Source organism: Meleagris gallopavo, chromosome 6 (assembly GCF_000146605.3).
Source record: "Meleagris gallopavo isolate NT-WF06-2002-E0010 breed Aviagen turkey brand Nicholas breeding stock chromosome 6, Turkey_5.1, whole genome shotgun sequence".
Taxonomy (NCBI): Eukaryota; Metazoa; Chordata; class Aves; order Galliformes; family Phasianidae; genus Meleagris; species Meleagris gallopavo.
In genome coordinates this window covers 13218228-13231482 of record NC_015016.2, presented here as the reverse complement: position 1 = coordinate 13231482, position 13255 = coordinate 13218228, and the positions used below count along the sequence as shown (strand labels likewise).

General features: G+C 39.4%; 1 protein-coding gene across 1 annotated transcript; it reads left to right on the top strand.

The window, feature by feature from the left end:
• Positions 1 to 204: 204 nt before the first annotated feature.
• SVIL (supervillin) lies at positions 205 to 12757 on the top strand (the record flags this gene model as incomplete). The annotated part of the gene is made up of 15 exons (XM_019616319.1): positions 205 to 370; positions 467 to 553; positions 1539 to 1716; positions 1984 to 2156; positions 3378 to 3533; positions 4977 to 5113; positions 5611 to 5758; positions 5865 to 6010; positions 6793 to 6968; positions 7066 to 7210; positions 7551 to 7827; positions 9478 to 9629; positions 10826 to 10931; positions 11711 to 11918; positions 12556 to 12757. Coding segments are annotated over 15 exons (2442 nt in total), but the record flags the coding sequence as incomplete, so codon positions are not given.
• Positions 12758 to 13255: the final 498 nt, after the last annotated feature.

Sequence of the window (13255 nt, the reverse complement as noted above, 5' to 3'; positions counted from 1 at the left end):
GTTTCACTGCTATTTCTGTTTGTTTCGAGCAAAAGCATTGTGTATTTCTCACACGTAGCCTGGAGTAGAACTTGAGCCTAAAATGTAAACCAAGTGACGCTTCAAAAGAGCGCGCTCTGACATCCCTGATACAGCAGTTGTGGAGGCTACAGTAGGATGAGGGACCATAGGAAATAGTGAGGCCCATCTGCTTTCCCTAGATAACTCACGTCCCGTCATCACTGTAGGAGATGTGGGATAACATGGGATGGTGTTTTTGATATTCTCTGTTCTTATGCAGGCCTAGCTTCTCCAAGTGCACTAACACCAGTAGCATCCCCTTACGGTAACAGGCAGAAGTCTACCACTCCGGTTACAAAGCCTTTGGAAGGTAAGGAATAGACATGGCTGAAATAAGTCCAGGATTTTTTTATTTCTTTTTTTAACTTCCTATCACTAAACGAGTTCTGCTTTCTCTTTTACTTAGAAATTGAAGCTAGGCCTGATATGCAATTGGAATCAGATATGAAGCTCGACAAGCTGGAGTCGTTCTTGGGAAGGCTGAATAACAAAGGTCAGTAATTACCAAAGAAGGCAATGTATTCATTCTGACTTCACTAAATCACTTAAAGTACTTCTAGTCCTTAGTCCTTATGCTGTTACGTTACATATATACAGCAAAAGAAATCACAACTGAAAAAAAAAAAAAAAAGCAAACCAAAAACCACCCTTTATTATTCCTCCACACATGATGCACGCATTCTTGTTGTGAGCAAAATTCTTTAAATCCATGTGTTTATGTCACTCTGGACCATACTGAAGGTATACAATGAGACAACTTTAAATGTTGTTGAACTTACTGATCTTATTTGAACTGTGCTCAAGCACAGTTATTCACTTTCCTACTTTTTTGAAAACAAGCTTTCTGTAGCAGTTCATACAGCTTTCTTGTACAGGTTGGCCATACAGGAAGCTGTTTAGAGCTCTCCGACTGTCTCCATCTCATATATTAGTCTTCAGTGTTGTAAAGACAAAAATTCTTTTGTGAATGGTAGAGTTTCAAATAGCAAAAATAAATGTATTCACATTTCACGAGCAGAGGCAGTAGCACAGTGTAATTATTGCTTTAGACTCAGTAATCTCGAGATTTTTTTACTTGTGGCTCCGGTAGATCTTTGGAAGGGAAGGAGTTATTTGGTTGGAGGCAAAGCAGAATAAACAAGACCATAAAATGCACATATCCTCCTACCTAACTATTAGGTATATAACTATATATATAACTATAACTCATTTTTAATAGCGTCTAATTTTGTTTTGGCCATATTTCCCAACCATTTTTTAACAGGAATTATTGTTATATGAGTAACAGGTATGCTCTTTTTTAATTACTTATTTTCCAAGAGACACTTCTATTGTGTTTCCTTCAAATTCCATTAGTCAATAAGAACCAAACTAAAACCACAGTAAGTCATATTTACCTCTTATTGAGTTAGAATCTAGCATGATTACTTACTTATTGGATGGGCTGTTTTTTTGTTTTGTTTTGTTTTTTCCTACAGTTGCTGGAATGCAAGAGACAGTGCTGACAGTTACAGGAAAATCTGTGAAAGAAGTGATGAAGTTGGATGATGATGAAACATTTTCCAAATTTTACCGCCATGTGGATTTCCCTTCCTCCTCGGTGCCTTTGGACCTTGATGAGGACTTTGATGCCATCTTTGATCCTTATGCACCAAAGTAAGAATTACTCTTTTCACTGCTTGGAATGCAGAAATAGGAATGGTGGTCAAAATGTTCGGCTTTAAGTTATCTTGTAGATAGTGTTATACTGGGCATGTCTGTTTCTACTACGTTTTTCTAAATCCAGCCTTCTGCCTGGATCAGTGAACTACTTCTGGTTTCCTCACAAATGTCATACCCCAAATCAAGCAAATCTCTTGTCATTAAACTCTTATGATTCATCAATTATCAAACGATAATTTTAAACACTGCTTGTTTTTTCAGGTTAATATCCTCTGTAGCAGAGCACAAACGTGCAGTAAGGCCTATGCGCAGGGTTCAGTCCTCCAGAAACCCCCTGAAAATGCTGGCAGCAAGAGAAGATATTCTTCATGAGTACACTGAACAAAGACTGAATGTTGCTTTCATGGAATCAAAGCGAATGAAAGTAGAAAAAAGTAAGTTAACAAGGTGGTTTGTGGAAGCCACTGTCTTGCTAATTTAATTGAAACCAAAACTAAACAAAAAGCAAAAACCACAACTGAAGGAATATAATATATTCTCCAAGAGACCACAGATTGGTTAAGGTATAAGACTGAATGTAGATTGGTCAAGGAGGCTTGGAAAAAAGAGCTCACTTGACTTCCTCAGTGAACGCTACCTGCAGCCTCTTCCTCTGTGTATTTATTTATTGTTAGCACTCACCTTGTGCAGAGGTAGAGTAGTTGTACTTGCAAGTGAGGACAGGAGATTAAGCAAAGCAAATCTAGCAATATGCTACAGGGGCTGGAGGGAGCTGGGAAGAATAGATAAATGTTCAGGAGTACTAGTCTCAGCTTTGGGTCCTTGGTTTTTCTCAACCTGGAACTACCCAGGTTAATTTCAATAAAGGATCTGTGCTCTGTAGCAGGGCTTTGTGTTTTGCTTATGACAGCGCTTTCTCCTGGTAACCAGACTTGACAGCAAGATAAATTACTGTAAAATTTACTCAAAGGTTAGTCAAGCCACTTCTAACATTTGGGGTATAAGTTTTCTTTATTATGTTTGAATAAAGGGAGGTCATCTCTTAAGTATTGCCTGTATTGATGAAAGACTAATTGTGTGTCTAATATTTTACTGCATTTGATGGGAAGCATTTCCATGAATTATAAATTCATAAACTGCTTTGTCTTTGGTAGAGAAATAAGCAAAAGTGACAAAGCATTTAAGGCTTGAACTGTACAGTAAAAAATGAATAGGACTTTGAAATGCAGGTTGCTGTTGTATCACACTGGCTGAGACAAATCTGAAGTGAATTTCAGTTCATTAGCGTTGACTGCTTGGGTCTCTTTCATAATTAATCATGTTTATGGCATTAAGGATCTACACAATACTTCGTAACACACCAGATAATACTAATGCTGGTGTGTCTACTGAAGTTTATAATTCCAATGCAAATTGTGTAGTCGATGATGATATCTAGAAACTTAGGTACTGGTAAACTCACAAAGCTTTTAGGGTAGCAGTTAATCTAAGTTCAGCCTGTTTTTGCTGTTGCTGTTGAGGAGGGGAAAATTGCAAACATTTGAGGAAACATTTTTTTAATGCAATAACTGAAGCTATTTGAATATAATTTATCCTCATTTGCGTGTGTTTTTTATCCAACTTTGTTTTGGTTTGTTTGTTTTTTAACGTACAAGTGTCTGCAAACTCAAATTTCTCAGAAGTAGCACTTGCTGGTTTGGCAAGCAAGGAGAACTTCAGCAACGTTAGTCTGCGGAGTGTTAACCTAACAGAGCAAAATTCTAACAACAGTGCTGTGCCATACAAGAAGTTAATGCTGCTGCAAATTAAAGGTATGCTAGAACTGCATTCATTGTGTATATTAAGCTGATTGCAGTAGGTGGGAGTTGCTGTTATGGCTGAATGCTTAGTTTCTAGGAGGTGCGCAGCTCAAGGTTTATGCCTAAAAGCTGAGAATAGTGAGAACTGTGCAACAAATGAAAATCCTTTCAAATAGGTTTGCATATTCATCACTGATGTGTGGTTTCTAAGGAGAAAACAGAATGTTTCAGGAATTGTAGCCTTCTCGTGTGGAAATTTTTGAACTGTCTTCTAGTTCTTTTAGTATTTAGCATAGCTTGGAAATGCCTTGATGTGTTCTTGCTCCACTTCCTTCCACTTCCTCCACATGCAGAAGAAGTTGAACAGAGCAGGCAGGCAACTGGCATGGCTGAGCAAGGACCTGCAGCTTAAACTGGGGGAAAAGAGAGGAATGTACTACAAGTAGAAGCAAGGCTGTGTAGTAGCCTGGGAGGAATATAGGGACGTTGTCTGCATGTATAGGGATAAGATCAGGAAAGCCAAGGCACAGATGGAGCTGAACTTGGCAAGGGATGTGAAAAATAACACGAAGGGGTCCTACGTAAACAGAAGGAGACAGACCAAGGAGAGTGTTCCCCCTCTGGTAAATGAGGATGGAGAACTGGCTTCCTCAGACATGGAAAAAACTGAGGTGCTTTCCCTCAGTCTTCACTAGTGATCAGGCTCCCCATGTTTGCCAGGACCCTGAAGCTCTAGGTGTGGGTCAGAGGAGCAGACTCCATCCCACTGTAACAGTGGAACAAGTCTGAGACCTCCTCATGAAACTGAATTTATATAAATCCATGGGGCCAGATGATATGCATCCCAGGGTTCTGAGAGAGATGGCTGATGTGGTTGCTGAGCCACTCTCCAACATATTTGAAAAATCGTGGCTGTTGGGTGAGATCACCGGTGCCTGGAAAAAGGGCAGTCTGGTCTGGTGGTTGGTGACCCTGCACATAGCAGGGGGTTGAAACTAGACTATCATTGTGGTCCTTTACAACCCAGGCCATTCTATGATTCTGTATCATAGTAATGTATCTGATTCTTCAAAATAATAACTACTTGGGCAAAAACTCAGAAAACATTTTTACTGACTACAGACTGTGCCATGCCTTCTTGAGTGCATGTAAGTGATTCTAGAATTGAGCTGTTTCTCTGCCATCTCCTTAATTGATTTCTTTCCAGAAGGACACAAAGTTGTTAAAGCAAGAATGGGAAATAATAGAAATATTAGCTGATAGGAAGCAACAAATTTTGCTTCCTGTAAGTAAATCCTACTTCCACCATTATATTCTTTCATTCTTATTTAACAGACTTTTTCCATGTATTTTGATAACTGTGCGGGGATTGTTTGTCTTTCATTCAAAATGATTACATCTTGGCATTTGATGGTGGTATTTATGGGAATATAATTAGCTTTGGTTTATCTTTAGGAAGAAGACATGTTCAAACAAGATTAGTTGAACCAAGGGCCTCATCACTGAACAGTGGAGACTGTTTCCTATTGTTAACTCCACATCTCTGTTTCTTATGGGTAGGAGAGTTTGCAAATGTCATTGAAAAAGCAAAGGTTAGTACTAGTTTATTTTTATTTTTATTTTTTTTTAGATCTGTCTCAGCATAAACCTCTTTGATGTAACTGAGCCTTGGTGCCACTTGTCTTGTAAGGTTGTATGCAGCTGAAAGTCAGCAATGGGTAGATATGCAAGTTTCCTGTAAATATGTTTTAGCACTGTGCACTGAATTAAAGCTGACATAGACATGTGTAGGTTGCAAATCTGTGAGAGAAAAAAGGATATCCTCAGGAAATGGATTTGCACGCAAACAAAAAATAGTCTGTATTGCAGGATGTCCTTTTTATTCCTATTCTTTTTAAGATCAAGCCTTGTTTTAAGGCAAATGAAAGAATGAATGTATTTCTGTAACTTTTTCTCTAGTATCTGTTTATTTGGTGTATCTCTTATCTGGTGCAGCCAAATATCTACTTTTGCCTTCTCTCTGAACGCCATATGCACACGTATGCTTAAGACTTATGCAACCCTGTCCAGATAACTGTTAATCTTTCAGGCTTCAGAACTTGCAACTTTGATTCAGACAAAGAGGGAACTTGGCTGTAGAGCTTCTTATATACAGACTATAGAAGAAGGAATAAACACCCATACCCATGCAGCCAAAGACTTCTGGAAGCTCCTTGGTGGCCAAGCAAATTACCAGTGTAAGCATTCTCATGTTTACATTATGTCATGTTTTATCACAGTAAAATAATTGAGTTGGTTCTCTCTACAAAAAAATTAATTATTTTGGACAAACTTTTCCTTAAGCTGCTGGAAGACCTGAAGAGGATGAAATGTATGAAGCTGCCATAATAGAAACTAATTGCATTTACCGTCTTGTAGAAGATAAACTCATTCCTGAAGATGACTACTGGGGAAAGATGCCAAAATGTACCCTGCTACAACCAAAAGAGGTATTGTGCCACTTACTGCTCCTGTGGTGCAGGAACAGACAGCTGATATGACTGCAAATGCTCATAGAGATGTTCGCTGAAAATGGGCTCCTCTGTGTTTGGGAAAAGCTTCTGAATATATTGTTGTCTAGAGCTTGCTGCGGGTCTGCAAAAATCTGATCATATCTTTAAAGTGAAATACTGTTCTAGGAAATGTTAATCTTTTTGTCAACAGTGGCTCCTTTCACTCTGAAGTCATGAAGTACAAAACAAGTAGCACTTTGGCAGCATTCACCTAAGTACAACTCAGAGCAGAAATAAAGACAAGATGCATTTTATTGAATGTACTGATGTTGCTGCCTATTGGCTGAGCCAGTTACCCAGGCTGTATGTTCTATCAGCATTCCCGTTGCAGGAAAAGTGTAGCTGTAAACCGCAGGGAAAGTTGCTGTAGTCAGATAGCATTTGGTCATAGAATAGAATCAGTTCTTGCATAGCCACAGCTCTCTGGTCTGCTGGCAACTTAGCTACTACCTAAGGATACACCTCATAGCATCCCCAATACCTAGTTCCAGTCATTCTCAATTTCTAACTGCCATGGTGCACACCACCGCCCCGGCCTTACTTTCATTATAATGTTAGCTGTTAGTATCACTGTAGGTACTCTGATATTTGGAGGAGCTTGAGTTAAATACACTGTCAGTTTGTGGCACCCGGAAACTGGAGGATCAGGGCATTACCTAACTTGATGGTGCGTTACTGAAATGTATTTTTTTGTTTTGTTTTTTTTATTTGTTTTTCAGGTGCTCGTATTTGATTTTGGCAGTGAAGTGTATGTCTGGCATGGAAAGGAAGTTACTTTAGCACAAAGAAAAGTAGCATTCCAGCTGGCAAAACACTTGTGGAATGGCACCTTCGACTACTCAAATTGTGACATAAATCCTCTGGACCCAGGAGAATGTAATCCCCTCATACCCAGGTACCAAAATTCAAGTTTAGTCTTATATCAGAAACATTGGTTTATTTCCCTTCTTTCAGTGTTAAATTTATTCTTTTTCTTTTATTGCCTTGTACAGAAAGGGACAAGGACGTCCAGATTGGGCCGTGTTTGGCAGGCTAACAGAACATAATGAGACCATACTGTTCAAAGAAAAATTCCTTGATTGGACAGAGCTGAAGAAACTCAATGAGAAGAATTCTAGTGAATCCCTTCACCAGAAGGTGCATTTAATAAGCATGCTAGGTATTTCAAACTAGATGGCCTAGCTGGGATGGAAGCCAGGGAAGCTTGTTCTTAAGGATGCAGAGCACTTTCTTTGTCTTGCGGGCTTTGACCTTAGGGTCAGAACATCACCAGCTATAGTGTGAAGCCACAGAAGTGTTTTTTATTAGTGCTGAGCAAGTCAGTGAAGACTGACAAGGTGGCTTTGACAAGGCATCAGGTGATGACAAGATAGAAAGCACTGAAATATGCAGGAGTCAAAATATTCAGTGGAGCTGTGTGGTATGGGAAGGGGGGAAAGGCTATGCTCAAAGAAATCTGTTCTGTGTTTTCTCACAGGAAGAATCCAAATCTGATTCTAAACCATATGATGTCATGCTAATGGTACCTGTGCCTCAAACTGCTGTAGGCACAGTTCTGGATGGAATGAATATTGGCCGGGGCTATGGACTTGTAGAAGGAGAAGATGGGAGGCAGTTTGAAATTATCACTGCATCTGTGGATGTCTGGCACATCCTGGAGTTTGATTATAGTAGACTGCCTAAACAAAGCATAGGACAGTTCCATGAAGGAGACACATACGTGGTGAAGTGGAAGTACATGGTGAGCACTACAGGTTAGTGAACAATTCCGTTTCATCCCGCTGAAACATGGATAAGTGCAGATAAAACAGTTCCTGTTAGTGCTGAGATCCAGCACTATATGAAACTATTGTAAAGGTCAGAAATGCTAATTTAGTCTTCCTAGGCCTTGAATTAAGAAAAAAAAACCACAAAAACAGTAGTTATTTTTCATACCTCAAATGTAGTACTGTGTATCTCTGCTTTTGCCCAAGAGTGGTGTTGTACACATTCACAAGACAGCTCATTAAGCCAGAATTGTGCCAACAGCTTAGCACCAAAATAACTAGGCATCTGGATACAGGAGAGGTAGGCTTAGCAACCAGGAAAGCCTTTGTTGGGTAATGGAGAACAGCAACAATGACAGGAAGAGTCCTTGCCAACTCAATGCCCTTACTGTCATTTTTGCTGGAAACCCTTTTCTATGGGTTTCAGGCTCAAATAAACAATTTTGACTGTGTTCTGACAAAGTGCCTGACAGCAGCAGGTAAATGTTGAAAATCAGCTCGGTATCCTCATTGGAACTCTCCCTTCTGGCACTAAAATAAGAAGTGGCATTTGTGATCAGTAAAATAGAAATAATCTAAAAAAGGTTTTCTCTGAGTAGGAAAAGATCAGTGTTAGTTGAAAGCAGTAAAACAGCCTCAGGCTTTTAGCCAAAAAACGTAGGAAGGTTTTTCAGCATTATTGACTTCTGATACTGGTGAATCCAAGAAAAACACAAAAGCCTGTAAGCCGTGGGAGAAGTGTATAACACTAGTATTGAATTGTAAACAGTCTCTTAATCCAAAGGGCTGAAAATATATTCCATCACTCCAAAAAAGAATACATTTTTGTGTAGGAGGCAGTACTTTTATGGGCTGAATGCACAGTTAAGAGTGAAACCATACATTTTAGATATGACTTGTAGCTTGAATATTCTCAATTTAAAAAATAAAACCAGGATTCTCTCTCATAAGTATTTCAGTTGGATTCTGGTCAGCACATTTTTAGGAATCTGGTTGAAAGCTCTTGGTTTTGAATTAATTATATGTTTTCTACTATTCACCAGTAAGAATAAAATATTCCATAACTAGTTTTATTGTTGAACTTCACTTACTCTAAACATCATTTTAAAAAGCTTACCAAATAGTCTCTTTTATGACTGCAGAATACTTGTTTGATTTCTTTTGTTCTGCAGTTTTCCTTCACCAAGAGTTTTCTTTTATGCCCGTAGCTTTCTCAACTGTTGCTATTTCCAGTACTGCTCAGCAGCCAGCTCTTTTGCTGCCAAAGAACAGTGTGTAATGTGGAAAATGAGCCATTAAGCACTCTCCTGGTAACTTGATGGGACATACCATTTCACATGCTAATTTGCTCAAGTGATTGTTAGTGATTTTGCTCCAGATACTACCACTTCTTTCTATATGTTCTCTCTTTTTGGCTTACGTGAGCATCTCTGCACTTGGGCTTACATCCACCCAGTGAGGTAATACCAGCTTTGCATAAGAGCATGCTGGCTTGGTGGACTGATGCTCCTCCAATTGGTTGTTTCATCTTTCCTGTTCCGGCCAGGATAGTGTTGAGCTGGCAGATGAGATTAAACCACGTGCCACTTAAACCTGTAGACAACATACTTTCTTCAACATGTGCTTTCTGTTTTGCAGTTGGAAGCAGACAAAAAGGAGAGCAACAAGTAAGAGCGGTTGGAAAAGAGAAATGCGTGTATTTCTTTTGGCAAGGAAGGCACTCCACAGTGAGTGAGAAAGGGACATCGGCACTGATGACAGTGGAACTTGATGAGGAGAGAGGAGCACAGGTGAGCTTCCTGCAGATCTTGGTGGGAGCCCTGGCAAGACTGTGGCAAGTCCTGGCAGAAAGCATGGGTGATCTTTTTTGCCTACTCTCTTTCTGTAATGATATCCTTTCAGGTGAAATTAGCTAGCCTTCAAAATTACTTTTGCCTTTAGTCCAGCTTCCAGAGACGCATCAGTCTTCTTTATGGATCTTCATTTCTCTCACTTACAAAGACTGTATTTCTGAGAATGGCTGAGGAAAGACATCTTCTCTCCTCCCTCTTAGAGAGAAGTGAAGCACAGTGAAAGAAATTTGTGCCTTCCCTTTCCATGTATCCAGATAACAGAATGTGTTCCTAGCACTGGGAGCAGGAGAAGCACTCTGTTTTGTTGAACTCTGTCAGGAGCATTTTCTGCAAGGCTAAAACATGAAAATACATTTGAAGTCAAATTTTCAATTTGTTTACTCTGTCATTATGGAGGAGATTGCCTTATTTTGCAAAAATTCTAGCTACTGCACATACAGCTAATTTAAAGAGTATAGACTTGGTTGCTAGGCTGAGTTCAGCATTGCTGGTAAGAGCACACAAAATTAGGAGATTTAAAGTTAATCTCTGTACCTTGATAAAGCTGTAATTAATTGTAATTAATTCTTGAGCAGCAGTGTAAACATGACTACTAAGCCGTGAGTTCACAGAGAAGATTTGCAAACACCATGTGACTCAGTGTGTGGGATGCTGTGCAACCTAGCTGATTTAACAATTTGCTATCTGAGTTTCACAATCAGAATTTAACAAAGAATGTGCATGTTGTCACATAAGCCAGTTTTACAGCAGATTTTAAGCCTTCCTGAGTTCCTACAGTATTTCCCAAACAGTTTCAAAGAATATCAGGCAAGATGGCCCAGTCTTGTAAAGAATTCAAATAATGGTAAATTAAACTAATATAAATTAAAGTTTATTTGGTATTTTTTATCCTCTGAAACTCTTAATTGTTGGATTCCAGATAGAGGTTTCTTTTAAGATCTAGGTCACATATGAAACTCATTGCATGTCAGCACATATGGTAATTTCAACGATATTCAGCCAAGTGCAAGGAAAGCCGTCTTTGTGGATGGCTGTAGCTATATAATTTTTAATAAACCACAGGGAATAGTTCTCCCAAGACTATATGGTTGCTTCATTTTTTTTAATGCATAGTGGTGCTTTCCAATTTCCAGGTACAAGTTCTTCAAGGGAAAGAACCGCCATGCTTCCTGCAGTGCTTCCAAGGAGGGATGATTGTGCATGCTGGAAGAAGGGAAGAGGAAGAAGAAAACGCACAAAGTAAATTACCGTTCGTTAAGAGTTTCTGCCCCACAGTCTTTTTTTAACCTGTTGTGAAGGACTTTGTGTTCAGTCTCAACTACCATACTCTGTAGAAAAGAGCCATGAATGCCATGAATACCATGAGACTGCTTTGCTGTCAAGGTAGTTTATAGCTTCCCTGGGCTTAGAGTGAACTTTGTCAGCCAAGAGCAAGCTGACTTCATTGTATTGATGCATGCATAAATTGTTTTAGTTGGTTTTTAATTAAGCAAAGTGCCTCTTTGTGTTAAAATGTTCTTTTCTACATACTCCAGGAAAAAGAGCATTTTTATGAGCAGTTCTGTGACTAATGCAAAATTAGCTTTTGTTACCCATTCATTGCACTTTACAACATATTCCTTGATGTAGCTTGGAAATTTTCCAATTCTCTTCTGAATGCGACCTGCTGTGCCTAAGGTGCACAGAGAAGGAGATGCTGAACAGAAAGACTACTTGGTTTGTTTCCCTTTTTGTTCCTGCAAGTTAAAAAGGAACAGAATCTTGACTCTTCTGCTCTTAACAGAGCAGACGTTACTCTTGAAGTCTCTCTCATAGCAAGGTTTCATAAGGCACTTTTTTCTGCAGAAGTTTCTCAAGTAATTTTAGCCAAACCTGATGCTTAGTTCATTCTGTAACAATAGAGGAGAACAACATGTGAAATTCATCTGGTAAGAAAACAGCTGTTCCAGAGCAGAGGTCTTGAATTTTCAATTCAGTATGACTATATAATACCACTTCACTGTTCCTGTCTGCCCCAGGTGACTGGAGACTATATTGTGTGCGAGGAGAAGTTCCCAATGAAGGAAACTTACTTGAAGTAGCATGTCACTGCAGCAGCCTGCGTTCCCGGACATCCATGATTGTCCTCAATATAAATAAAGCTCTTATCTATCTGTGGCATGGCTGCAAAGCACAATCTCACACCAAGGATGTAGGAAGAACAGCAGCCAATAAAATAAAAGAACAGTGAGTGTCTGACCTATATTTTAGAGATGTTTATATAAACTACCAACTTATTTAAAATAGTCTGCCTCGTTTAACAATTGAAATAAATAAAGCTGTTCTCTGAGTACAATTGCAGTATGTGCATGCTTGATAAGAAGGGGGAATAGCAGGTATCTGATTCACTGGAGTGGGGAAAATGTGTCCCGTGATCACTTCAGGTGAAATCCACTTATTCATCCTACTGTACTAATTATAGTTGCAAAAAACATCTTTCCACATGGAGGGAGAATCTCCATATTTGAGTAACAAACTAAATCCCAGCTGACAGGATTAGAAACAAGGGGAAGATGTGCCTTGTGAATAAGATTGGAAATGGATTTAAGAAAGTGTGCAAGGAGGACAGCAGTAATTACAAACTTGAACAGTGAGCTCATGTGAGCGTCTACTCCTCCTTGGGTATGTGATGCTATGAGTGTTGAAATTCTGTGTCTTGTTTACTTATAACTTTTATCATCATTTTCCAAAAGATCATGATGACACAATGTGCAAAAAGCCTATGAGGTTGTTTTGGGTTCTAGTAAAACCTGAGCCAGTAAGTTTGTGTGGTGGTAATTGGGACAGGGAGAAAAATTGGATTCACTCTCTTTGTGTTTTGCAGATGTCCGCTGGAAGCAGGGCTGCACAGCAGCAGCAAGGTGACAATACATGAATGTGATGAAGGGTCAGAGCCTTTGGGATTCTGGGATGCATTAGGAAGGCGAGATCGAAAGGCCTATGATTGCATGTTGCAAGGTAGACCTGCACTCCTGAGTTTGGCACTTCCAGTTTACTTCACTGGTCTATAGTATTGTCAGATTTAATGTAGAGGTTTTGAAGAACTTCTTCCCTTCAATGAGTTGCTAACAAAAAAGTCCCAACCTCTACCAAGTTAAGCAATACTCTTCTAGAAAGAAAGTGCTGGAAAACAAGTGTTTCATTTTCTTCTCACCTCCTTCTGCAGCCCCTCTGTGTTTATGCAGCATGGAGTAACAGTTTATGCTGTTACCTACACATTTTACTTCTGTTCTGAAGGAATTAGGGAGCTATTCTTGTCCAGTCTTTGCTTTAAAACTGCCAGCAAGGGTAGCAGGAGAATTGATTTACAAAGTGGAAAGTAGGCTTTGAGAAGGGCTTGCTTCACTTAAGCTGTGAAACAGCCAGTTATGAAATGGCTGATAGTAACTAGCCAGGGTCACATTCAAACTGATGGCAGCCAGCCTTTTAGCTCAAGTTCATCACAGCTGCTGCCAGTCCCCCAAGACATCTGGTTATCTTTCTTGATTTTTGAAAAAAACAGAATTTACAGTCGCTCTAAATAT